At 37.0% G+C, this 25,679-nt stretch overlaps 1 protein-coding gene across 2 annotated transcripts in view; it reads left to right on the forward strand.

Moving 5' to 3' along the window:
• The window catches only part of LOC101708131 (xin actin-binding repeat-containing protein 2), an 87,799-nt gene that overhangs the window by 52,119 nt on the left and 10,001 nt on the right, over positions 1-25,679 (forward strand). For both annotated transcript variants that reach the window (XM_013076931.3, XM_087199883.1), the window contains 3 exons: positions 13,299-13,371; positions 14,254-14,387; positions 15,053-24,371. In XM_013076931.3, the coding sequence (XP_012932385.2) occupies positions 13,299-13,371; positions 14,254-14,387; positions 15,053-24,371 (9,526 nt within the window). The remainder of the gene's footprint in view (positions 1-13,298; positions 13,372-14,253; positions 14,388-15,052; positions 24,372-25,679) is intronic.

Below are 25,679 nucleotides of genomic sequence, written 5' to 3' on the forward strand. Positions count from 1 at the left end.
AAAACCAGTATTATCAGATCTTCAGTTTTCAAACTCAGAAGAAAATACTGATTTTTGTCCATTTTAACTAACCCAAAACTTAAAAATGACTGTGTAGGTCAAATAAATATTTCACCTGGCCACAGGCAGCAGGTAGGCTTCTAGGCCAGACATGAGTCAAGAGAAGTCATCATGACTCCCCTTGATAAATATTATTGTCTGCCAATAGGTATTTCCTATTTCTCAGTAGGTGCATAAGAAAGTCACAGAATATTCTCATTGTATCTCTCTTGATGGAAAGATTTATCACTGATGTGGAGTTGTCATTTGTACCCATGCATTTTTTTCTATCCACAGTCTTCAATAATTATACTTGTTTCCTCCAGCACAAGGCTACTGTGCTTTAAATAAAGCTTGATGATGCAAGTATGTTGTTACATAAAATTCTGATTCCTTGACCTTAAATGGAAGAACATGGTTTATTTATTTTTATGCTCTTTCTTGAGAAAATAAAGTGTTTTGGTCACTGTTTTACCACCAGCACCTAGAACACTCCTGGCAAAAACAAGTTTGAATACAATTAATTTATTAATGGAAATGTTCTATTTTATCAGTTCATTCATTCATTAATTATGTGAACTTTTCCTTAGCACAAACTATGTCCAGAATATTATCAAATATAGCTATATGTGTAGATCATTAACAAGGACTGGGAAGCCATTTTTTTGGAAAAAAATTCAGTGTTCTTCAATTATATTCAGTGAAACATAACCTAAATTTTAAAAAGAAAGGCCACATTTTGCCTTTAGCTCTTTGGCGTTCAGGGAGTGTTTCACCTTTTTCTCTTAGTTCTCCTTTCTAGAAAAGTGTAATAAAATCAGATTATACTATGTAACTCTAAATAAATGACTGCTTCTTGGTTAATCAGACCTTTAAACTTGTATTCTGTGACCCCTAAATGTCATTTGTCAACTTCATTGGATTAAGAAACATCTAGTAATTAAAAACCACACTCCTGGGTCCAGATGGGTCATGGAGGTGACTGTGGGTACAGTATATGGTTCCTACCTGAATTCTCTCTTGCACTTTTCCCTTGCCCTGCTTCCTGACCTCTATGAACCAAGTAGCTTTGCTCAGCCATTCCTTTCTGTCATGCTGTTTCCTCTTTGGAACCAGTTGAGCACAGGCTGAATCTTTGAAACCATGAACCAAATTAAACTTCTCCTCCTTTAAGTTGTGGGTATCAGGTATCTTGTCCCAGTGAGGGGAAAATAACTAATAATGCACATGCCAAATATCCTGGAGGAAGGATGAATCATAGAATACATATCTATTACCAAAAAATCTCATAAATTAATTTTATACATATTCAAGGTTTCATTAAGATTCACTAGTTTAAAACTAACACATTGTAAAAAAAATAAAGCTTTAGTAATCATATTTGATTAATAGTGATGATATACCATTCTCACTTGATTATTTTTTGCTAACACATGTTTCAAAATCTGATTTCAAAACTAGTATTTAGGACCGGGGATTTAGCTCAGTGGTTCTGGCACCCGCCTCACAAGCACAAGGTCCCAAGTTTGATCCTCGGTACCAAAAACAAACAAACAAACAAAACCTAATATTTATTAGTCACATAGATATAAAGGTAAAAGTGAAGTTCCAACTTCAAATACATGTGTTCTTATAAAGAGATAGCTGTCGATATGCAGATTTTTTGATAAGACATTTAGCAGTTTACCAACTGCTTGGTTAGATTAATCCATCTAAACATATAACAGAATTATATTCTGTAGGGAAAGCAGAGCTAGATAAACAAAATTACCAGGACTTCCAACTTTCCAACTGAGTGGGATCACCTTTCTAATTTAACAAAAGTAGCCCCAAGCTTTCTCTTGCTCAGACAAAATGGAGGAGGGGAGGGGAGGGGGGAAGAGAGCGAGAGATATTTTACTTCACAGTTTGAGAGGTTTCAGTCCATGGTTGGCTGGCTCCAGGACTGACGCACTGTGGTGAACAGCACAACAGGGGAAGCTGCTCACTTCGCAGCATCAGGAGAAGAGAGCAGTGGAAGCTTGCCCAAGAAAGGCCCAGGAGCCAGAAAGTCTGCAAGACCATGCCTCCATGGCCTCAAACTCTATCTTGGGCCTACCTTTTAAAAGCCCATTCACTGTGAACTTATAAATGAGTTGACTCTCACAATCCAATCACAACCCAGTCACCTCCCCAGGAGTCTTTTTATCCAACCAAGTTGACAATCAAGATTAACCAGCAGGCCTGGGATTGAGCTCAGTGATTCTGCTGCCTGCCTCAAAAGCTCAAGGTCCTCGTACTGAGTTCAATCCCTGGTACCAAAAAAAAAAAAAAAGATTAACCAGCATACCCTATATATGAAGATAAGGAGATAGCACTATCATGATATGACCTGTTTATAATGGGTTATTTTTAATATGGCATATTTAGAGCCCAGAAGAAGGGGCTTCTGGGCCACCATTCCACCACTCCCAGTCCAGAGGTATGGGCTTCTGGGCCACCATTCCACTGCTGTCAGCCCAGAGGAGGTGAGCCACATGGTCATCAACAGCACCCCCCCACACCCCGGGGGTGAAATGAGAAGACATGTAAACAAGCCTCAAAACCGAAATTTGAGATCATCTACAGCAACCCCAAAGGGAAATGAGATTGAACACTCTGATACTCAACTACCTGGACTCTGAACTGGCAACAAAAGAGGATCTGAAAAAAAATGAAATCAGAAATAATTTCTTAAATAACAGCAGAGATTGTGTCCATAGTACAAGACATGATTAATAAATCTAGAGAGGAGCTGAGGAACATGAAGGAATCCCAACCTAGGAAACAAATGGAATCCACAAAAGAGATACAAACAGATTTCCAGGAGATTGAAAACTCCATTGAAAGTCTACACTGCAGAATGAGCCAATGTGAGGACAGAATTTCAGATATAGAAGAAAAGATTGCAAATAGTGATCAGGAAAAGAAAAATTGCTTCAAAATTGTAAAGGACCACAAGAAATCAATCTATCAGCTGCTAGATGATACAAAGAAGAATAATATAAGACTGATTGGAGTCAATGAAGAAACAGGAGAGAGTGCAGATGACATAAAAAAACTGTTCACAAAAGTAATGGCAGAAAACTTCCCAAGCAGGGGAAAAGAACTTGACATACCATTAAGTGAGGCATATAGGACCCCAGCTAGCCTTGATCAAAAAAATCTACACATAGGTATATAATAATTAAGATTCCAGAAACCTAACAGAAGAACAAAGTTCTACAACTAGATAGAGAAAAGAAACAAATCACATATGAAGGAAAGCCCATTAGAATCACAGTAGACTTCTAAACACAAACCCTCAAGGCAAGAAGAGCTTGGAGTGATGTATTCCAAGCCCTAAAGGAAATCAGCTTCCAGCCCAGATTGATGCACCCTGCAAAACTATCTTTCAAAATTGATGGAGAAATTAGATACTTTCATGACAAAGAACACCTTAGGAACTTCGTGAATACCAAACCAGCACTCCAAAAAATTTCAGACAATATCCTAGGAAAAGAAAATGAGGATCACAACCCCAGGAAGCACAATAGAATGAATCCATTGGGCATGATAGGAAATTAAATGTAAGGGGGGAGAATCCAATGAAAAGAAAAAGTCATGAACTTCATCTCCCTAATGAATGTATAATTCAATCTTGTTATTGTACTGATTAGTATTTTTCTGATTCTAGTGTTGCACACCTTTGCTTGTGCTGTACTGGCTATTTATCATCTTCTTCTGTCTACTTTTTAATTTGGGTTTTCTATTAATGGGCTGTAAGAGTTCTTTATATTTTCTAGTTATAGGTTATATGCATTATAAATATAGTCTGTTTAAGGACTACTTTTCATTTTCTTAATGATGCCATTTGAAGTTCTAAATGTTGATGGAATCTCATTTATCAATTTTTTTTATACATCATGTTTTTTTATATCCTAGGAAATTCTTGCCTACCCTAAATCTATAAAAATATTTCCTTACAATTTATTCTTAAAGATTTATAGTTTTAGTCTTTCATATTTAGGTTCATAGATCCTTTCAAGTTATTTTTATGTATGGAAATAAATGGTTGAGGTTAACTTTTTATATACAGATACCAGGTGTTCTAGTGTCATTTGTTGAAAACACTATCTTTTCCTGTGCTCTTGAATTGAATTTATGTTCTATAAAATGTTAATATTAAATAATCTTTCTTTTTTTTATTAAATTCTTTTATTGGTACATTGTAGGTATACAACACAATTACATTTCTCACTGGGAATTGTACCTTTACATGATGCATCTTGGTTCTTATTTTTTCCCCATTCCTAGCCCTCCCTTCACCCCCTCCACCCTTCCCTATTTATAAAGACTTTATTTCCATTTTTTCCATTTCTCAGCATTTTTCCTTTCCCTTCTTTCCTTTCCCCTGCCCCTCCCACTACCCCTACCCCTTTGGACCTTTTCTTCCTATTTTGCATTATCGATTATTCATTCTAATCATTGGTACATTTTAGGCATTCAATATAATGGCATTCATCATTGGAAATTGGCACCTTTACATAGTCTCTCTTGGTTCTTATTTTTCACCCTTGCCCAGCCCTCCCTTCAACCCCTCCAGTCCTCCCTATTTACAAAGATTTTGTTCCTATTTTTTCATTTTCTCATATTAATCCCATTCCCTTCTATCCTTTCCCCTATCCCTCCCACTTCCTTCCCCTTTGCCCCTTTTCTTCTTATTTCATGTTACCTATTATACATTTAGTCCTTATTTACACTTTCAGTTTCTCACACCAGAGAAACTATTTGGAATTTATTCATGTGTGTCCTATTTATTTCACTTAAGAGTATCACCTCAATGTGCATCCACTTAGCTAAAAATGTCTCTAATTTCTCATTTTTTATGGCTGAGTAGTACTCCATTTTATTGAAAAACCCACATTTTCTTTATCCAGTCTCCAGTTGATGGGCATTTGGGCTGTTTCCAAGTTTTAGCTATTACAAACTGTGCTGCTATGAACATGTGTGCACAAATATCACTGTGGTATGATTCTTTTAATTCTTTGGGGAAGATCCTCAGCAGTGGAATAGTGGGGTCAAATGGGACTTCCAGTCCTAGTTCTTTGAGGTATCTCCATACTGATTTCCACAGTGCTTGCACCAGTCTGCACTCCCACCAGCAGTGGAGCAGGGTTCCTCTTTCCCCACACCCCCGCCAGCATTTGTTATTGGTTGATTTCATGATAGCAGCCATTCTTTCTGGAGTGAGGTGGAAACTCAGCCTTGTTTTCATTTGCATCTCTCGAATGACCAGTGATGTTGAACATTTTTTCATGTATTTATTTGCTGTTTCTACTTCTTTGTCTGAGAAATGTCTGTTTATTTCAGATGGCCATTTTCGGATTGGGTCTTTAAATTTGGGAGGTCTGATCTTTTTAAGTCCTTTATAGATTTGAGATAGTAGACCTTTGCCTGAGGAAGAGCAGGTGAAGAGTTTTTCTCACATTGTGGGTTGTCTCTTCACACTGCTGGTGGTTTCTCTTGCTGTGCAGAAGCCTTTTAATAAGAAGAGATCCCACTTGTTGATTGTTTGTGCTAGTTCATGGGCAACTGAGGTTTTGTTCATAAAATCTTTTCCTACACTGATGTCTTCAAGGGTTCTACCTAACCTCTGTTCCAACTGGTTCAGAGTTTCTATTTTAATATTTAGATCTTTAATCCATTTTGATTTTAGTTTAGTGCATGGTGAGAGATACAGTTCTAGTTTTAATCTTTGGCAAGTTGAAGCCCAATTTTTCCAGCACCATTTATTAAAGAGGCTATCTTTCCTCCAGTGAGGGTGTTTGGCTCCTTTATTGAAGATGAGATGGCTAAGTGTGCCTGGCGTTGTTTCTGCATCTTCTAATCTGTTCCACTGATCCTCAAGTCTGTTTCTTTGTCAGTACCATGCTGTTTTTATCACAGTAGCTTTGTAGTAGAGTTGCAGGTTGGGGATTGTGATACCCCCTGCCATGTCTCTGTTACCTAGAATTTCTTTTGCTATTCTGGGTCTCTTCTTGCTCCAAATGAATTTTTGGATTGTTTTCTCAAGGTCCATGAAGTATGCTCCTGGGATCTCAATTGGAATTGCATTAAATCTATATAGAAGTTTTGGAAGTATGGCTATTTTCTCTATATTAATCCTTCCTACCCAGGAGCAGGGGATGTCTGTCCATTTTTGCTGATATCATCTTCAATCTCTCTTTTCAGAGTGCCATAGTTTTCAGAGAAGAGGTCTTTGATTTCTTTTGTTAGAATGATTCCTAGGTATTTCAGTTTTTAGGATGCTATTGTGAATGGAATTATTTTCCCTATTTCTGTCTCAGTGGGTCTGTCATTGGTGTAGAGGAAAGCTATTGATTTTTGTGTGTCAACCTTGTAACCAGCTACTTGACTGAATTTGGTTATTAAGTCTAGAAGACTTTTGGTGGAGTTCTTGGGGTCTTCTATATAGAGTATCATGTCATCTGCAAATAATGACAATTTGAGTTCTTCATTACCTATCTTTATTCCTTTTATTTCTTTCTCTTGTCTAATTGCTGTGGCTAATGTTTCGAGAACTATATTGAGCAAGTGTGGTGATAGTGGACATCCTTGTCTTGTTCCTGATTTTAGTGTGAAGGATTTCAGTTTTTGACCATTTAGTATGACATTGGCTGTTGGTCTTTCATAGATGGCTTCTATCAGTTTGAAGTAGAGACCATCTCTTCCAATTTTTTGTAGGGTTTTTATCATAAATGCATGTTGGATTGTGTCAAATGCGTTTTCTGCATCTATGGAGATAATCATATGGTTTTTGTCCTTGGGTCTATTGATATAATGTATTACATTGGTTGATTTGCATATATTGAACCATCCTTGCATCCCTGGGATGAATCCCACTTGATCAGGGTGTATGATCTTCTTGATGATCTTCTGCATTCTGTTTGCCATTATCTTATTAAGGATTTTTGCATCTGTGTTCATGAGTGAGATTGGCCTATAGTTCTCTTTTTCAGTTGGGTCTTTCTCTGCTTTGGGGATCAAGGTGATGCTTGCTTCCAGGAATGAATTTGGGAGTATTGCTTCCCTTTCAATTTCATTGAAGAGTTGAAACAGTAGTGGCAGCAGTTCCTCTCTAAATGTCTTGTAGAATTCAGCAGTGAAGCCATCAGGGCCCGGGCTTTTCTTAGTTGATAAGTTTTTAATTACATTTTCAATTTCATTGGTTGATATTGGATTGTTCAGAATTTTTAGGTCTTCTTCATTCAACTTTGGTAATTCATATGTATCTAGGAATCTGTCCATTTCTTCTGTGTTGTCCATCTTATTGGTGTATAGGTTCTGGAAGTGGGTATTGATGATCCTCTGTATTTCTGCTGGGTCTGTTGTAATTTCACCCTTTTCATTCCTAATTGCATGGATTTGGGCCTTTTCTTTCCTTTTTCTGACTAGGTTGGCTAAGGGTTTGTCAATTTTGTTGATTCTTTTGAAGAACCAATTCTTGTCTTCATTGATTTTTTGTATCATTCTCTTAGTCTCCATTGCATTGATTTCTCCTCTGATCTTTATAATTTCCTCCCTTGTATGAGCTTTGGGGTTGTCCTGCTCTTCTTTTCCTAGAAGCTTGAGGTTCAGCATCAGGTTGTTTAATTGGGCTTGTTCTGTTTTCCTAATATGTGTATTCACTGCTATGAATTTCCCTCATAAGACTGCTTTCATTGTGTCCCATAGATTCTGATATGTTGTATTGTCATTGTCATTTAATTGAAGGAACTGTCTGATTTCTTCTTTAATTTCCTCTGTGACCCATTGGTTATTCAGAAGTGTGTTGTTCAATTTCCACGTGTTTATGAAATTTTTTGAGTTTCTTTTGCTATGTATCTCCAATTTCATCGCACTATGGTCTGATAGTATACAGGGGATATCTTCAATTCCTTTGCACTTAAACATGCTCTATGTGTGAGTATGTGGTCTATTTTGGAGAATGACCCATGTGAAGCTGAGAAGAATGTGTATTCTGATTTTGTGGGATGGAAGACTCTGTAAACATCTGATAAGTTCATTTGTTCAAGAGTTCGATTGAGTTCTAGTATTTCATTACTTATTTTTAGTCTAGTTGATCTATCTATTTGTGACAATGGGGTGTTGAGTTCCACTACTACAATTGTATTAGTGCATATATGACTTTTCATGTCCATTAGTATTTGTTTTATATAGTTGGGTGCACTAGTGTTTGGTGCATAGATATTTATGATTGTCATCTCTTCCTCTTGGATTGTTCCCTTTACAAGGATGTAGTGTCCTTCTTCATCTCCCTTCATCAGTGTTGGTTTGAAATCTACTTGATCTGCAAAGAGGATAGCTACTCCTGCTTTTTTTCAGGTTCCTGTCACATGGAGTATTGTTTTTCACCCTTTAACTTTCAGTCTATGAGTTTCCTTTTGAATGAAGTGTGTTTCTTGTACGCAGCATATTGTTGGATTTTGCTTCTTGACCCATTCTGCCAGTCTCTTTCTTTTGATTGGAGAATTGAGATCATTAACATTGATGGTTATAATTGAAACGTATTGACTTGTCATTGCCATGACTTTTTCTTTTTGTTGGGTTCTCCCCCTTTACATTTAATTTCTTGTCATGCCAGATGAGTTCATTCTGCTTTGCTTCCTGGGGTTGTGATCCTCAATGTCTGTTCCTAGGATATTGTGTAAAATTCTTTGGAGTGCTGGTTTGGTGTTCACAAAGTTCCTAAGGTGTTCTTTGTCATGAAAGTATCTTATTTCTCCATCCATTTTGAAAGATAGTTTTGCAGGGTACATCAATCTGGGTTGGAGGCTGTTTTCTTTTAGGGCTTGGAATATGTCACTCCAAGCTCTTCTTGCCTTGATGGTTTGTGTTGAGAAGTCTGCTGTGGTTCTGATGGGCTTTCCTTTGTATGTGATTTGTTTCTTTTCTCCAACTGCTTGGAGAACTTTGTTCTTCTGTTGTGTTTCTGGAATCTTAGCAATTATATGCCTCTGTGTAGATTTTTTTTGATCAAGGCTATTTGGAGTCCTATATGCCTCACTTATCTGTATGTCAAGTTCTTTTCCCCTGCTTGGGAAGTTTTCTGCCATTATTTCTATTAAGGGATTTTTTATGTCATCTCCATTCTCTCCTGTTTCTTCATTGAGCCCAATCAGTCTTATGTTATTCTTCTTTGCATCATCTAGCAGCTGCTGGATTGATTTCTCATGTTCCCTTAGAATTTTGAACCAATTTTTCTTTTCCTGGTTGTTAATTGCAATCTCATCTTCTATATCTGAAATTCTGTCCTCACATTTGCTCATTCTGCTCTGTAGACTTTCAATGGAGTTTTCATGTCCTGGAAATCTATTTGCATCTGTTTTATGGATTCCATTTGTTTCTTATGTTGGGATTCCATCATGTTCCTCAGCTCCTCTCTAGATTTATTAATCATGTTTTGCACTAGGGGCACAATTTCTCCTGTTATCTGAGAAATTATTTCTGATTTCATTTTTTCCAGATCCCCTTTTGTTGCCAGTTCAGTGGGTCCAGGTGGTTGAGTATCAGAGTGTTCCATCTCATTTCCCTTTGGGGTTGCTGTAGGTGATCTGGAAGTCTGGTTTTGAGACTTATTTACATGTTTTCTCATTTTGACTGTGGTGGGGCGCTGTTAGCACCTGCACAGATTACCTCCTCTGAGCTGGGAGAGGTGGGACAGGGGCCGGGAGCAGCAGTAGGGATGGTGACCCAAAAGCCCTGTGGGTTTCCTGTGGTCTGGGAGCAGCGGGAGGGAAGGTGGCCGGGAAGCCCCTTCCTCTGTGCCAGGAGCAGTGGGACAGAAGGTGGCCCAAAAGCCCTTTCCTCTGGGCTGGGAGCAGTGGGAGGGATGCTGACTGTGAAGTCCCTTCCTCTGGACCAGGAGCAGTGGGATGGCAGCTCAGAAGCCCCTACCTCTGGGCTGGGAGCAGCAGGAGGGATGGTGGCCCGGAAGCCCCTTCCTCTGTGCCAGGAGCAGTGGGACAGAAGGTGGCCCAAAAGCCCTTTCCTCTGGGCTGGGAGCAGTGGGAGGGATGCTGACTGTGAAGTCCCTTCCTCTGGACCAGGAGCAGTGGGATGGCAGCTCAGAAGCCCCTATCTCTGCAGGACTCAGTACCTTGGCCTGGTGGTCTGGTGTCCTCTGCGTCTTTGTAGTGTGGAACCAGGTGGCTACCTGTCTGCAGTGGGGTGATTTGGTGTCTTCCACGTGATTCAGGACCTTGGTAGGGCATGCACAAACCTGCCTATCTGTAGTGGGCTGATTCGGCATGTTGCCTGTGACTTAGGACCTCAGTAGGGTGTGCACGACCTGCCTGTCTGCAGCAGGCTGATTCGGAGTGTTCTGTGTGACTTAATATTAAATAATCTCTCAAAACTCAGTAGACCATATATGTGTGGTTCTATTTCTAGTTTCTCTGTTTTATTTCAATGATCTATATGTCCTTCCTTACACAAACACTGCCTTGATTACTGTAGCATTAGAGGAAGTCTTAAAATTAGGTACTAAATGTCTTCCAGCACTGTTTTCTTTTTCTTTTTACTTTTCTAGGTCCTTTGTACTCCTACATAACTTTTAAATTTCAATATCCAATTCATTTATAGCAAGTATACATAGCCCTGAATTTTTATATATACCTTGTGTTTTCTAATACTGCTAAATTCAAATACAAATTCTATGGGCTCCTATAGATTTCTTAGTATTTTCTCTGTATATGATCATTTCATTTTCATATAAAGATTTTACTTCTACCTTGTCAATCCTATCCTAATCGTGTCATTTTATTGCCAGGCTATTTTGTCTTGGGCTTATGTTTCAAAGTTTAATGGACAGATAAAGAGTAGGCATAGCTGCCCTTGTTCCCCACCTTAGGGAGAAAGCATTGTATCTTCTCCATTCATATAGGGCGTTTTTCCTGGAAGTGTGGAGTACATGTCTTTTATCTGTTGAGAAGGTTCTGTTCTACCTCTGGTCTCCTGATAGCTTTTACCATGAACAGCTGTAGAATTTAGTCCCATACTTTTTCTCCAACTACTGACAGGATCATATGACGTTTTCTTTCTGCTTTAAATGTTTGATATAATTTATCACTTAAAATGTACATGAGCCTGTTGTTGTCATATAGGTAGGTTTTCAAGCTAGGAATATACTTTCTTTAATAGGTGCTATTCAAATTTTATATTTCCTCCAGAGTCAGTTTCATTAATTTGTCTTCCAAGGTACTTCTTAGAAGTTTTCCAATTTATTTCAAAAAAGATTTTTGTAATATGCTTTCTATATCCTTTTAATTTCTGTAAAATCTGTGGTAATTTTTTCTAGATCTTGATATTGTAATTTTTAAAATATATAATTGATATTGTGTAACAGGAAGAAAAGGTCTAAAGGAGTAGGGGAAGTTGGAGGATAGGGGAAAGGAAAGAATGGAAAAGAAAAAATGAGAAAAGGAAAAAAATGGAAATAAAGTCTTTGCAAATAGGGAAGGGTGGAGCGGGTGAAGGGAGGTCAGGGGAATGGGGAAAAAATAGCCAAGATACTCAAGTAAGGGTACAAGATCCCAATGATGAATGTAACTGTATTTTATATCTAAAATGTACCAATAAACTTAATGAAAAAGGAATATGGCATATTTATAATTTATACTATACATGATCTTAGCCAAAAGGCCAAGAAGTGATTCTACTTATAATTTATTGCTGGTTATTCTCAGTGCATGTGTGTGGGTGTGGGTGTCTGTAGTATACCAGAGATTGAATGCAAGTCCTTTTCAATAAGCTACATACCCAATCTTTTAATTTAAAAAAAAATTCCAGTACAAGGGATAGAACCCAGGTTCTTGCTTACTAAGTAGTACTCTAGCACTGAGCTACACTCCCAGTCTATTCATTTTTTCTGGGACAGAATATCATCTCACTGAATTCCTAAATGGCTCAGGCTGTTCTCTAACTTGCAATCTTGCCTCAGACTCCTAAAGTGCTAAGATTATAGAAATGTGCCACTGTGTCTAGCTTAGAGTTATGTATTTAATTCAACTCTGCATGTGTCATCATATTGGATGGCCAATTTAAAGACCAGAATATCTTTCTGAAATATGAAATGCAGATTATAGAAAGTTTTTCTTTATGATTAAGAATTTACATGGGGTTTTTTTTGAGAGTTATCTTTCTCATATTAGGTACAAAGTGCATCAATAACATTTATTGCTTAATGAGATTAGGAAGAATAATGACCTCAAAATTAACTATAACCTAATCCCCAGAATTTGTAAATATGTTACATTATTTTACAAAGGGAAATTCATATTGCAGATGGAATAAACTTGCTAATAAACTGATTTTATGACTGGGATATAATCCTGGATTATCTGAATTGCTCCAATGTAATCACAAAGGTACTTAAAATGGAAGAGCTAATCAGACAAATGACAATGGGAAAAATGTCTCAATCTGAAAAGGAGGGGGCCAAGAGTCTAGGAAGGGGAGCAGCCTAGAGTTTCCAAAGGCAAGGGAAAGGATTCTCCCTCAGAATAAAACACATAACCTTCTGACACCAATCAGCACCCAGTGAGAGCCATTCAGAGTTCCCAAACCAGGGAAGTGTAAAATAAGATTATGCGGCTTCAAAAAACTAAGTTAGCAGTCTTTTTTCACAGCAACCAAGCAAACTGAGAAAGTTTTTTTCCCAGAAGTTTCTGTCACTCAAATTAATCAATTGAAATTTTCAAACTTAAGGCATTGCTTATTTGTTTGTTTGCTTATTTTCAGGAGGTAATCCATAACAGTCAGGAAACAAAAAGAAATGGAGAAATTTCCAGAGCAAATGGGATTGATGTTCTTGAAACAGAAATAGTAACTGCTTAGATACATGCTATTTTCCAAATAGTTTTCAGAACTGAGTAAACGTTCTAACCTTATTGTTGTGAGCACTTGATTTTATTGTCCTTTAAGTATTTACTGTCAATACATTTGAGTGTTTCTTTCTCCACTTTTGAATAAAAAATTTTAAAAAATGAAACAAGCACTTGAAAAATATGACTACTCTTCAGGTGTTAATTCAAATATGTTCTATTATAATGAGTTCCTACATTAAAATAAATGATAGAAGCTAAATTAGCATCTCTCTGTGTGTTGGATGAAAATCACTGTAAAGTGAAGAATATTATTTGCATTACTAAAATCACTGACTTCTTAGAAACAACTGTTTAAATTATCTTTAAACACAGGTCTCTCATCTTGAAAAGCATACTGAGGAAATAAACCAAGCTTCTCAGTTCAGTCAATATGTTCAAGAAACAGGTAAGAGTCTTGTACTATTAACCACATATCTTTTTCCTCTCAGTGTGCCTGAGCTTGAATGGAGGGCTTCCAAAGCCCAGTCTTCCCCATCGAGTAACTTTAGTAACTCTGACTAATAGTCCTAAATGACAAAGGCTAGTGTTTCTACATATAAGTAGGTTTTGCCTGTGATAATTAGATGCTGTGCCTTTCTAAAATAGTCATTGCCCATTGGCCTATCATGAATTTATCCTAAAGTCCCCCAAATGGTAAGGTAGTCACTTCTGGATTGTTTGGGGTTTTTTTGCTTCAGAGATCTACAATAAAATTTAATGTTTATTAAGTTCACTGAGAACAGAATCACCTAGAATTACATAAATTTAATAACAGATTTATGTACTATTATGTCAAGTTCTCCAACCTAAAAATAGAATAGACTACAAGAAAATTTCTATGTTTTCATAAGACAAAGCACAGTTGTCTTGCTTATAAAAAGGAAAAAAGCTTTGCTGCTCTGAAGAGATGAAAGGGAAGATTTAATCCACCTCTAACAAAACATTACTTGTGCCATAACTATGTCTTCATTTTGTTCTTCATTGTTTAAGAAAGTAGGCCTTCTTCTATTCTTTCTTTTGTTTTGTAACTTTTATTATTTTGTACTGAGCATAGAAACAGAATGTGCAGAAAATTTGGAAAATAGTCCCATCTAGACAGAAACATCCACATTTTTCTTCCCATGTTTCCTGCTACATTCCTAAATTACATAATGAAATACTACCAAAGGCATAAATTGACCCTTGAATCTTTTTTATATGATGAGAAGTTTCCCATAGCATCATAATTCAACTGGAGCATAATTTTTATTCATTACATAATATCCCTGGTGTTCTCTTCTGCTTGTAGTCATTGACACACCTGATGACGAAGAGATTCCTAAGTTTTCAACTAAGAATTTGAAAGAGCAATTTGAAAAGTCTGCCCAGGAAAAGGTCCTCTATTCTGACAAAGAGACAAGAAACCCAGCTAAGCAGATTAAGGTAATGTAATTTCTCTACACAGAAATATATTAAGTGTAAAATCAGAAGTACATGCGTAAACTTTTGAAGTCAATGAACATTTGACATGTTTTTATTCAGCAACAACAGGAATAAAAACAACCTAAACTATATTGTATTCTGTTTCAGAAGGAAAATTTTGACCTACATGAGAAAAGAATTAGTGTAAAAAATTTTCTCACTAGAGTAAATGAGGGTAGAAAAAAATTTGTTCTAGCATATATAATAGTAGCTAAAGTAACAAAGTCAAATTTAAATGTCAGATGCTTACTCTGTTCTGTTTAAAATTCCCAGGAAAACAAAACAACCTTCAAAAGTACTTCAGGACTTTCACTGGTTTCCTGTAGATTACTCAGCAGAGCATATTAAGTAGAGAGGAGGGGAGTAAGAGTGTGTACAAATACTAAAATCAAAGTCACTCATATATTGAATAAGTAATATAACTTCCTTAAAGTAAAAATAGATCATGGGAAAGATAGTAACAAACATAGAATACTATTCCTAAGTAGGTCTTTAAATGGAATATTTCATCTGTTTTTCCCAATGAAAATGCCACAGCAGAGTCCTGGTTATGCACAGGTAAAAGTCAATGCCTAGGAAGTCTTCACCACTACATTAATTTCATAAGCTTTTTCTCTCCCCTAAAGATTAAAAGTGAATATGAAGAAACTATAAAGCCAACATCAGTTGTGGGCACCTCTTCCTCTTCTTATGCTTCAACCAGTCAGAGGAAGGAAACATCAATCTCAAGATATACTGATCATAATGCCACTTCCTCAACTCTGGCACAAATTAATGCCATTTCTTCAGGAGATACAGAAGAATTTCCTCCTCCTCCACCTGATGTACTTCAAACTCCAATGGATATGACAGTATTTTCCCAGTCCCCTGAAATCCCTAGCCCTCCTAGAAGACTACCAGTCCCCAAAGATGTCTATGCCAAGCAAAGAAATTTGTATGAATTAAATCGTTTATATAAACACATCCATCCCGAGTTAAGAAAAAACTTAGAGAAAGATTATATCAGTGAGGTTTCTGAGATTGTCTCTAGTCAAAAGAACACAAGTAGCTCAGTTTCAGCAGATGTGCAACATGCCCGATATGTGTTTGAAAATACAAATGATAAGTCTCAAAAAGACCTGAACTCAGAAAGAGAATATTTGGAATGGGATGAAATTCTGAAAGGGGAGGTGCAGTCTATGAGATGGATCTTTGAGAATCAGCCATTGGATTCCATCAATAATGGTTCTCCAGATGAAGGTAACAATTCCAAAAGCATTGCTAATCAAGACATCATTGCTGGTGGTCATGTCAAGTATACAACATGGATGTTTGAAACTCAACCCATAGATACACTGGGGGTCACTTCTGGCACTGGAGTAAATGCTGACAAAATTCCTGAGCTGGCCCGAGGAGATGTTTCCACAGCCCGGTGGATGTTTGAAACAAGGCCATTAGACTTAATGAATAAAATGCATCAAAATCAGGAAGAATCAGCCTTAGCTGTTACTAGGGACATAACTGGGGGAGATGTCAAGACTGTGCAATACATGTTTGAGACTCAACACCTGGATCAACTCGGACAACTTCATTCAGTGGATGAGGTTAACTTACTGCAGCTCAGGTCTGAACTCAAAGAAATTAAGGGAGATGTTAAGAGAAGTATAAAATGTTTTGAAAGCCAACCATTATATGTTATTAGAGATGGTTTAGGTCAAATGCTAGAAATTAAAACTGTTCACAGAGAAGATATTGAAAAGGGGGATGTAAGAACGGCACGTTGGCTGTTTGAAACACAACCCTTAGATACAATTAGCAAGGATATCATGGAAATTCAAGTTGTCCGAGGAATATCCATGGAAGAAAATGTCAAAGGTGGGGTGAGTAGAGCAAAGTGGTTATTTGAAACCCAACCTTTGGAAAAAATCAAAGAAGAGCTAGACAAAGTCATCATTGAAAAGGAAACAATAATAGGCACAGATGTCTCCAAGAAGTGTTGGATGTTTGAAACACAGCCATTAGACATTCTAAAAGAAGCTTCTGATACAAATCCTGTACCACGTGAAGAGATAATAGGGGGTGACGTACAAACCACTAAGCATCTATTTGAAACACTTCCAATGGACACTTTAAAAGACAGTCCTGATGTAGGAAAGCTTCAAAAAATCATCACCTCTGAAGAAGAAAAAGGGGATGTTAGGCACCAAAAATGGATTTTTGAAACCCAACCACTGGAGGAGATTAGAGAAGATAAAAAAGAATACACACGAACTGTGAAACTTGAAGAAGTTGACAGGGGAGATGTCAGGAATTACATGCACATCTTTGAATCAAAAAATTTAATTAAATTTAATGCATCACATAAAATAGAAGTGGAAGGAGTCAAAAGAGGTGCTGTGGAGCTAAATAAATCTCTCTTTGAAACTACACCGCTGTATGCCATTCAAGATCACCTTGGAAAATACCATCAAGTAAAGACAGTCCAGCAAGAAGAAATCCTGAGAGGTGATGTAAGAAGCTGTAGATGGCTTTTTGAAACAAGGCCCATTGACCAGTTTGATGAAAGCCTTCATAAATTTCAGATAATTAGAGGAATATCTGCTCAAGAAATTCAGAGTGGAAATGTGAAATCTGCTAAATGGTTATTTGAAACCCAACCTCTTGATTCAATTAAATATTTTAGTAACATGGAAGAAATAGAAAACAAAACTGAACAAGCTACAGATATTGTTAAAGGGGATGTTAAAACCTGTAAATGGCTGTTTGAAACCCAACCAATGGAGTCTCTTTATGAAAAAGTTTCCTTAATGACTGAAAGTGAAGAAATTCATAAGGGAGATGTCAAAAGCTGCACATGGCTCTTTGAAACTCAGCCACTTGATACCATAAAAGATAATTCTGAAACAAAAGTTAAATTGCAAACTGTAAAACAGGAGGAAATCCAAGGTGGGGATGTTCGTACAGCATGTCTTCTTTTTGAGACAGAAAATTTGGACTGCATACAAGGAGAGGAAAGGAAGGAAACTAAGACTATGGAGATGAATATCCAAGCTGGGGATGTCTCCAGTATGAGGTATAAATTTGAAAATCAATCTTTAGAGTCTATAAATTCCAGTTCAGAGGAAGTTTTGAAAAAGATCAAGACACTAAAAGCTGAAGATATTCAGAAAGGCAATGTTTTAAATTGTAGGTGGCTCTTTGAAAACCATCCAATTGATATGATAAAAGAAAGCCAAGAAAGTGAGGGATTAGTAAACACAGTGACAGACATACAAGGTGGAGATGTGAGAAAAGGGTGCTTTATTTTTGAGACTTTTTCTTTAGATGAGATTAAAGAAGAGTATGACTGTATCAGCACCAAAAATACAGATACTGAAGAAGTGATAAAGGGTGATGTAAAAAGCTACAGAATGCTCTTTGAAACCCAGCCACTCTATGCAATTCAAGATCAAGAAGGGTATTATCATGAGGTAACAACAGTTAAAAAAGAAGAGATAATTCATGGAGATGTACGAGGAACAAGGTGGCTTTTTGAAACAAAACCATTAGACTCAATCAATGAATCACAAACAGTGTATGTTATTAAATCTGTTACACAAGAAGACATTCAAAAGGGGGATGTTAATTCTGTCAGATACAGATTTGAAACACAGCCACTAGATCAAATCTCAGAAGAATCACATAAAATTGTGCCCACCATTGACTACATTCAAGGTGGCAATGTGAAGACAAGTAAACAACTTTTTGAGTCTGAAAATTTTGGGAAGAACAATTACATAAGAACTGTGAGTGTCAATGAAATACAAAAAGGCAATGTTAAGATGTCTACGTGGCTATTTGAAACTCACACTATGGAAGAACTGAGAGGAGAAGGGTCAGAATATGAAAACATCAAGACAGTTACCCAGGAAGATGTGCAAAAAGGTGATGTTAAGCAGGCAGTATGGTTATTTGAAAATCAAACTTTGGATTCAATTAAAGAAGCAGATGAAAGCATCACAAAAATGGCCAAGGAAGAAATCCCACCTTCTGATGTCAAAACAATCACGTGGCTCTTTGAAACAACACCTATTCATGAATTCAATAAAAATAGAGTACAAAAGGTAGAAATTATTGGCAAGAGCATTAAAGAAACCTTGAAAGAGCTCTACTCTCAAAAAGTTATTGAGGCTCCTGGAATTATCATTGAAACTGATGAAGTTGGGGATGTCCGAATGGCTAAATATAAGCTAATGAACCAAGCATCTCCCGAGATACAGAAAGAAGAAGTTATCAGGGCTGATATTGGAAATATAATGATGAACTTACTTTCCAAAAGAGACTGCACCAAAAAAGAGATCATGGTTAGTGAAGAAGAGAAGGGAAATGTCAGTTTAACTAAAACTCAATTATTAAACAGATCAACTGAATTTCATGCTGAAAAAGAAGAGATAGTGAAAGGTGACGTGCAACAAGCAATAAAAAACCTGTTCACAGAGGAAAAATCTGCAAAGAAAGGCATTTTAATCCAGGAAGATGAAAGAGGAGATATTAACATGACCATCTACTGTCTTCTTCATGAAAATGCTGGTGATACAATTAAGCGTGAAGAAATAATAGGAGGTGATGTAAGACGTACAATTAATAATTTGTTGTCTTCCACATCGAACAGCAGAATATCTGAGAGGGCTGAAATTGATGCCTCTGAGAGAGGAAATGTTCGATTTTTCACAACATGCATAGAAACTGGAGCTTTAGATTACCTCAAAGAACTGCAGACAGGGTCACATGAAACAGTAGCAGGGAGGAAACAAGAAAGTGAAGAAATAATTGGCAGTGATGTTGAGGGCACAAAGTTGTTACTACAGAAGAGGCGGTCTCAGGTTGAACGTACTGTTAATGAAACTGACATCATCCCAGGAGATGTGCATAATACAGTTAAAGTTTTTATGACAGAGCCTCCCAGTACATCTTATAAGACAACCAAAGAAGAAATTATAACAGGTGACTTGAAATCAACCCTAAATTCCCTCAGCCAGGCCATAAACCAGAAAACAGTGACTAAAACAGAAGAAATAAAAGAAGACATGCTGGCTACCTTCAAGTCACTTAGGGAGTCAAAGCAGCAATGGAAAGAATCTAAACAGCCTGATGCCATCCCCGGTGATGTTGAGAAAGCAATCGAATGCCTTGAAAAGGCTACAAATATAAGAACCGAAATCCTAAAAAAGGAGCTTATTCAAGATGACCTTGAAAGATCATTAAGGTCTTTGAAAGAAGCACAAAGAGGTTTCAAAGAGGTAGATAAAGAAGGCATAAGCAAAACAGATGTCCATGCTGAAATGGTAGGATCTTCAGAAGAGCAGAAAACAGAGATTCACCAGGTGGCTGTTCAGAGGGACAATGAAAGTATTCTTTGGCCAAGGCCAGGACCACTTGGCCAAGACAGTTTCAGTCAAACTGAAGGTAAATCTTGCTATGGGACTTCTGTAAAAGAAAGAACTGACCTTAATCTTCCAAAAGCCCCCAAAGGCACTGTAAAGATTGTCATAGATCGTGAACAAAATAATGATGCTCTTGAGAAAAGCCTTAGAAAACTTTCTACTTCATACAATGAAGGTATGAGAAATGTGTTGGAAACAGGCAACAGAATGGGTGTCTGGAGTGATACCAACAAAGAATGGCAGCTGAGAGATGAACACATGAACAGGCAATTAACTTCAAAGGCATCAGAGAAGGAAAATCTAAAAACTAAGGAATCAGAGACAGTGAGAGAGCTAAAGAAGGAAAATCTTAAATCCACCCAATCTATTTCCACCCAATCTATTGATAAAACACTTGGAAAGCACCAGATTCAAACCTGTGAACTGAGAAATGACCACCAGAAGACTGAGACTTTCTATCAAAAAAGTCCTAAAAAGACCAAAAACATTAAAATACCAACAGAGATGCAAAGTTCCCCACCCAGTCCCTCCCAACAACCAGTTAACATGCAAATTGGAGAAACATATGAAGTTACAAAAGGATTTCAGAAGCAAGCTATGCTAAAGCAAGAAGTACACTATCCTAATAAGGATGTAAAGAAAAATAACATGAACTTTCATCCTTTTCCTGTAGATCAAAATATATCCAATGTAACAAAAGAGAAAGTCTCTGAAAAAAGTCACAATAAATTCAAATCAACTGACAAAAAGCAGAAAACTGATGTTTATCTGGAAAGTCAGGACTTTTTAATGAAGACAAATACTTCCAAAGATTTAAACATGGCAATGGAAATGTCCTTTAACCCGATCAATTTTAACCCTCAGTCTAATGTAAGAGAAAGTGAATGCTCCCTCCCACCTCCATCCCCACCTCCTCCTCCACCCTCCAATACATCATCTGAAATTGAATTCCCTTTTCCTCCTCCACCTCCTTTAATGTTGTTGCCTGAAAAAAATGAGTTTCCTCCTTCGCCATCCACAGAGGAGATAAGGGCTGAATTCAAAAGCTTTCCAGGCTTCCCTTTTCCTCCACCACCAGTAAATGAGAAATCTGAAAAAGAATGTCTATCCGAGTTTTTACCACCTCCACCTCCTCCAACTCCATCTCAAAAATCAGCACATCTTTCCTCCTCTGTTCCAGAAAAATACAGTGAAGCATTCATCCAACAATATTCCCAAAAAGAAGCCACAAGCTCTCAGCAAACTTATTCTCATGCTAAAATCCTAACAGGAAAATTGCCACCCCCCACATTGCCCAAGCCTAAATTTCCCAAAGTAATCAAAGATAAAAAGAATCAACTTTCTCCTAAAGGTGAATTGGAAAGGTCCCTATCAGATATGGAGTATAAAACTATTCCCTCACAACACCAGGAAAAAGCAAAGGTGACAATGAGCAGGGAGCACACAGACACAAAGCAAGACATATCCAGAAAAAGTCTCGATGAAAGAATACAATTTCCTGTTTATTCTACTAAGTCTGTCTCTCAGACAGCTCCAGAAACTTCACCACTCAAGGGAAAACAGATAATACCTCTCATAAAATCTCACTCATTTCCAGAAAGTTCAGGTCAACAAAGTCCAAAATCTTACATGAGAAAATTTAAAACACCTTTAATGATTGCTGAAGAAAAATACAGACAACAAAGGGAAGAGCTTGAAAAACAGAGAAAGGAAAATTCTAGCTACAACATTGTCAAAAAGGAAAGCCAAAATCAAAAGATGTCAGATTTGGAAAAGGAAATGCTGTTAGAAAATACAAAGAAGGTCACACCCCCACCCAGAATGAATTCAGAACTCACTGTGGTCCAACCCAGCCCAGGTGCTCAAAGTAATGCTCAAGTTTCAGGAGTGTGCTCTGACAATGAGCTTTCCACAACATCAGCAGAGACAGTCATGACCAATAGGCGCCAGCATGTTCTAGCAGCCTCAGAAGACAAAAACATGAAAAAGGAAGTTTTGCAGAGCTTAAGGGATGTTAAACAGTCTAAGTCAGCTTTTGAAATTAACCAGAGTCACCAGGAATATAGCACACAGCAAACACAAGGGAAGTGCGTGGAGCAGTTGAACTTGCAGCAAAGCAAACCAGCTTCCCCAAGTTTCAAAGTTAAAACCATCAAGCTCCCAACTCTGGATCAGACATTGAATAAAACAGACCACAGCTATGAAAGCCATGTGAAACAATCTGCAGGTGATGTTCAAACCATTACCAAACAACAGTATCCGGAAAGTGGGAAAACTGAAGCGCATACAGAATATTGCAATAAGCAATCTATGGCTGAAAATTTGTATGAGTTACCTAAGAAGGAGAAAAGAGTGACAATACAAATGCCTACAAAGTCTGCAGAAAGGAGCCATGAAAATAGGCTCAAGATAGTTCCTGAGAAGCAAAGAGAATGTAGGGAATCTGATGGAGAGAAGCTTCTAGGGAGTGAAGAAAAGAGTCAGGTGATCAGTTCAAAAGAGAAGAGATTAATAGTTGAAAGAAAACAAGGATATTTGAGGAACAAATCAGCACCAAAGGTTATTGATACACATCTGGATTCACAGACTCAGAATTTTCAGCAAACACTTACACAGAGTTCTGAAAGTGGAGTTGAACATAAAGAATTGTCCTTGCCATATAATAGTCTGCAGGAAAAGAAATGTCTCAGAGACAAGGACATACAACAGAAACAAGCCTTTTCTAATTCTAAAGATTCAAGGCAAGAGATTTCACAGAACAAATCTTCATTTTCCTCTGAGAAAGAATCTCAGCAGGATGATGGAAAATGTGCTGTAAATATATCAGAGTTCTTGAGAAAACATGAAGAACTACAACAGATTTTGTCTAGGGTAAAACAGTTTGAAGCAGAGCCAAATAAAAGTGGCCTTAAAACATTTCAGACTTTGCTAAATATTATTCCTGTATGGCTGATAAGTGAAGAAAAAAGAGAATATGGATTTCACATTGCCACAGAGAGAAATTTAGACAAAGTCAAAGAAGAAATAACACATATTAAAACTCAAGCAGAGGATATGCTTGCGTACTGTGAAAATATAATTCAGACAGCCATGATAGCCTCCCAAACAGGAAGACAGGGAAATAAGCTTACTACTCTTAATGAAACATCATCCAGTATTTCCAGTACGAATGTAAGCTGTAATAAAAATGTTGAACAGAAAGAAAATAAAGTCGTAAAAGAAAAAATAGTGAACCACCAAGTAGCAACTCACAATGAAGCAACTGTTCATAATTATGCAAAAACCCATCAAGAAATTAATGTAGATGATAACCAGAGTTCTCCTCCCTCTTTAAAAACTCGACCGCCATCACCTACTTTTATAACAATTGAGTCTTCTGCCAGACGAACAGAAACTCTCACTAAAGATGGGCTTTCTCAGTCCCCTATAAAGGATGGTTGCATTGAATCACCACAAGGAAGACCCATGTCACATACAACTAGAATTCACAGAGCAAACACCTCCCTTTCTCCACCTAAGAGTCGCTCTGAACAACTTGTCAAACTGAAAGACACCACTGCAAAGTTATCCAGAGGAACCATCCCATGTACACCAGTAACCCCAGTTCCAATTGTAGAGAAGAGGTCTGAGATCATCATGTCTCCAGCATCTCTGCGTCGTCAAATTAAGATAGAAAGTCGTGGTAGAGACTCTCCACCTACCATCACAATACCTGTAGGTATAAATCATGTCAGCAGTGGTTCCTACAGAGAGCCCATGCAAGCTCAAGCGGAAGTTAGGAAAGTAGAGAAAAGAGCAACATATGTTCATAAAGATGGAGTAGATTCCATTAATGACATAATGCCTGATACTGAAAGTTACGATGCAGTGGAAATCATTCACAAGGTGAAAGTGCCTCACCTGTCAGAATGCCCCCAGAGGTATGAAGCAGCCAATCGGACAGTTCAAATGGCTGAAACTTTCATGAATGACCACAAACATGAAATAAACAAATGGTTCAGGGAGTTTGAGGATGGCCCAGTTTTTGAAGCAAAATCACATAGAAGAGTTTATGCAAATGGAGATGTAAACCATAACGTAAAGCAAGAAAGTCGGATGTTCTGTCAGGAGGAATTTGGATTAACATCCTTAGGAAACACTAATTTTACAGGCTTTTCTTACAAACATCCTAGAGAGCTCCAAGAAAAAAATCTTGTTCAACACCCCAGAGTACACTCTGAAACAAGGTCTCTAAGTGAACATTTCTCGGGCATGGATGCCTTTGAGAGTCAAGTTGTTGGGTCAAAAGTGACATCTTCATCATCACACAGCTCGGAGGTGGGCAAATCTGGCTTTGACTTCAAGCATGCACCACCAACCTATGAAGATGTCATTGCTGGTCATATTTTAGATATCTCTGATTCACCTCAAGAACTAAGGAAGAATTTTCAAAAGACATGGAAAGAGAGTGAAAGAGTTTTTGAAAGCCTTGGATATGCAACCTCAGATGCTTCTTCAGCTGAGATGAGAAGCACCTTCCAGGAGGAATCTGCATTTATAAGTGGTAAATGAGCTTGAAAAGTGTGAAGGAAGATTAACTTATTTAAAAGCATGTTCCAAACCCAACATGATTTGCAGTGGAAATAATCAAATAATATAACCTAAAACTAACAGTTTCCCCTGCCTGATTTTTTATTACTTTCTTTTCACAAAATCATCTACTACAGTATTATCCACTTGTACTATGTAAGGATAGTAAAAACTTTTATATCAAGTACTGAAACCTATATTTGTCACAATAAATAAAGCTTTGGAAAAGGAGCAGATATAATAATATCTGCTGTTATGATAGTATTAATAACCTTATCGCTATATTAATTACAGAACATAGCACATTATTCATATTTAATATAAGTTATTATCTCATACAATTGTTTTAGATGATATTGGATAACACCTTTTAGCTGAATACTGATGTCCTTTTAACTGCATAGTTAAGTGGTCTCTGCACTAAATTCAATACAGCCCAGTAGTAACCCAAGAAAGAGCTTACATTCTTCATTTGTGCTTCAAGGATTTTTATTGATCTGTACCTGTGATAAAAATATAGATATGGAATTAGGATTTATATATATATTATTATTATTACTGAGTTAGAATTAGCTTTCTCTGATGCCATATTTTTTCTACAACTGATTTTTCCACCTTTCTGAAAATAAACCCCAAATGACAATGCAATTGACTTCCTTCACAGATGGAAAGAACAACACATCTTACAATTTTATTTTATTTGTAATGAAGGAGATTTAAATCATATGAATTTGGTGCATGTTTTTTAGCATGAGAGAACAACTCATTTCATTAAGTCTTCCCTGCTTTTTCTAATTAGTGAGTCTTCGTGATAAGATTTGATATAATTAATGTTCATCATTAGTGCAGCCTGTTCTTTTAGATAAATTTAAAAAAGAGCAAGCTTAAAAATAAAAACTGCTGAAACTAATAATTATGCCTATATCATATTTGCAACATATGTGTCTAGTTTTTCAGGTTAATATGATTTCTTAATGTGCTTGTTTCTGGCATAATTAAACAAAGCTGCCTAATTAATTTCAAATGCTGCTTTTTTCAAGATAGCTTTTTAAAAAAACAGAAAATACAAAGACTCTAATGTTAAATACAGAGATGTGTCCACACTAAACCCCCAAAAAGCAAACAATTGATAATGTAAGCCCTAAAGTATGTTTTGGTCTTGTTTTGTGGTGTGTTTCTTTTTTTTTTTTTTTTTTTTTTTTTTTTTGTATAAAGAAACATGAGCATATTTGCTTTTATATTTGACTAATACAATTAATATGAAAGCCTAATTATCCTCACA

Source organism: Heterocephalus glaber, unplaced genomic scaffold (assembly GCF_053883595.1).
Source record: "Heterocephalus glaber isolate CG9 unplaced genomic scaffold, H.glaber_assembly_v1.0 deba00000347, whole genome shotgun sequence".
Classification (NCBI taxonomy): Eukaryota; Metazoa; Chordata; class Mammalia; order Rodentia; family Bathyergidae; genus Heterocephalus; species Heterocephalus glaber.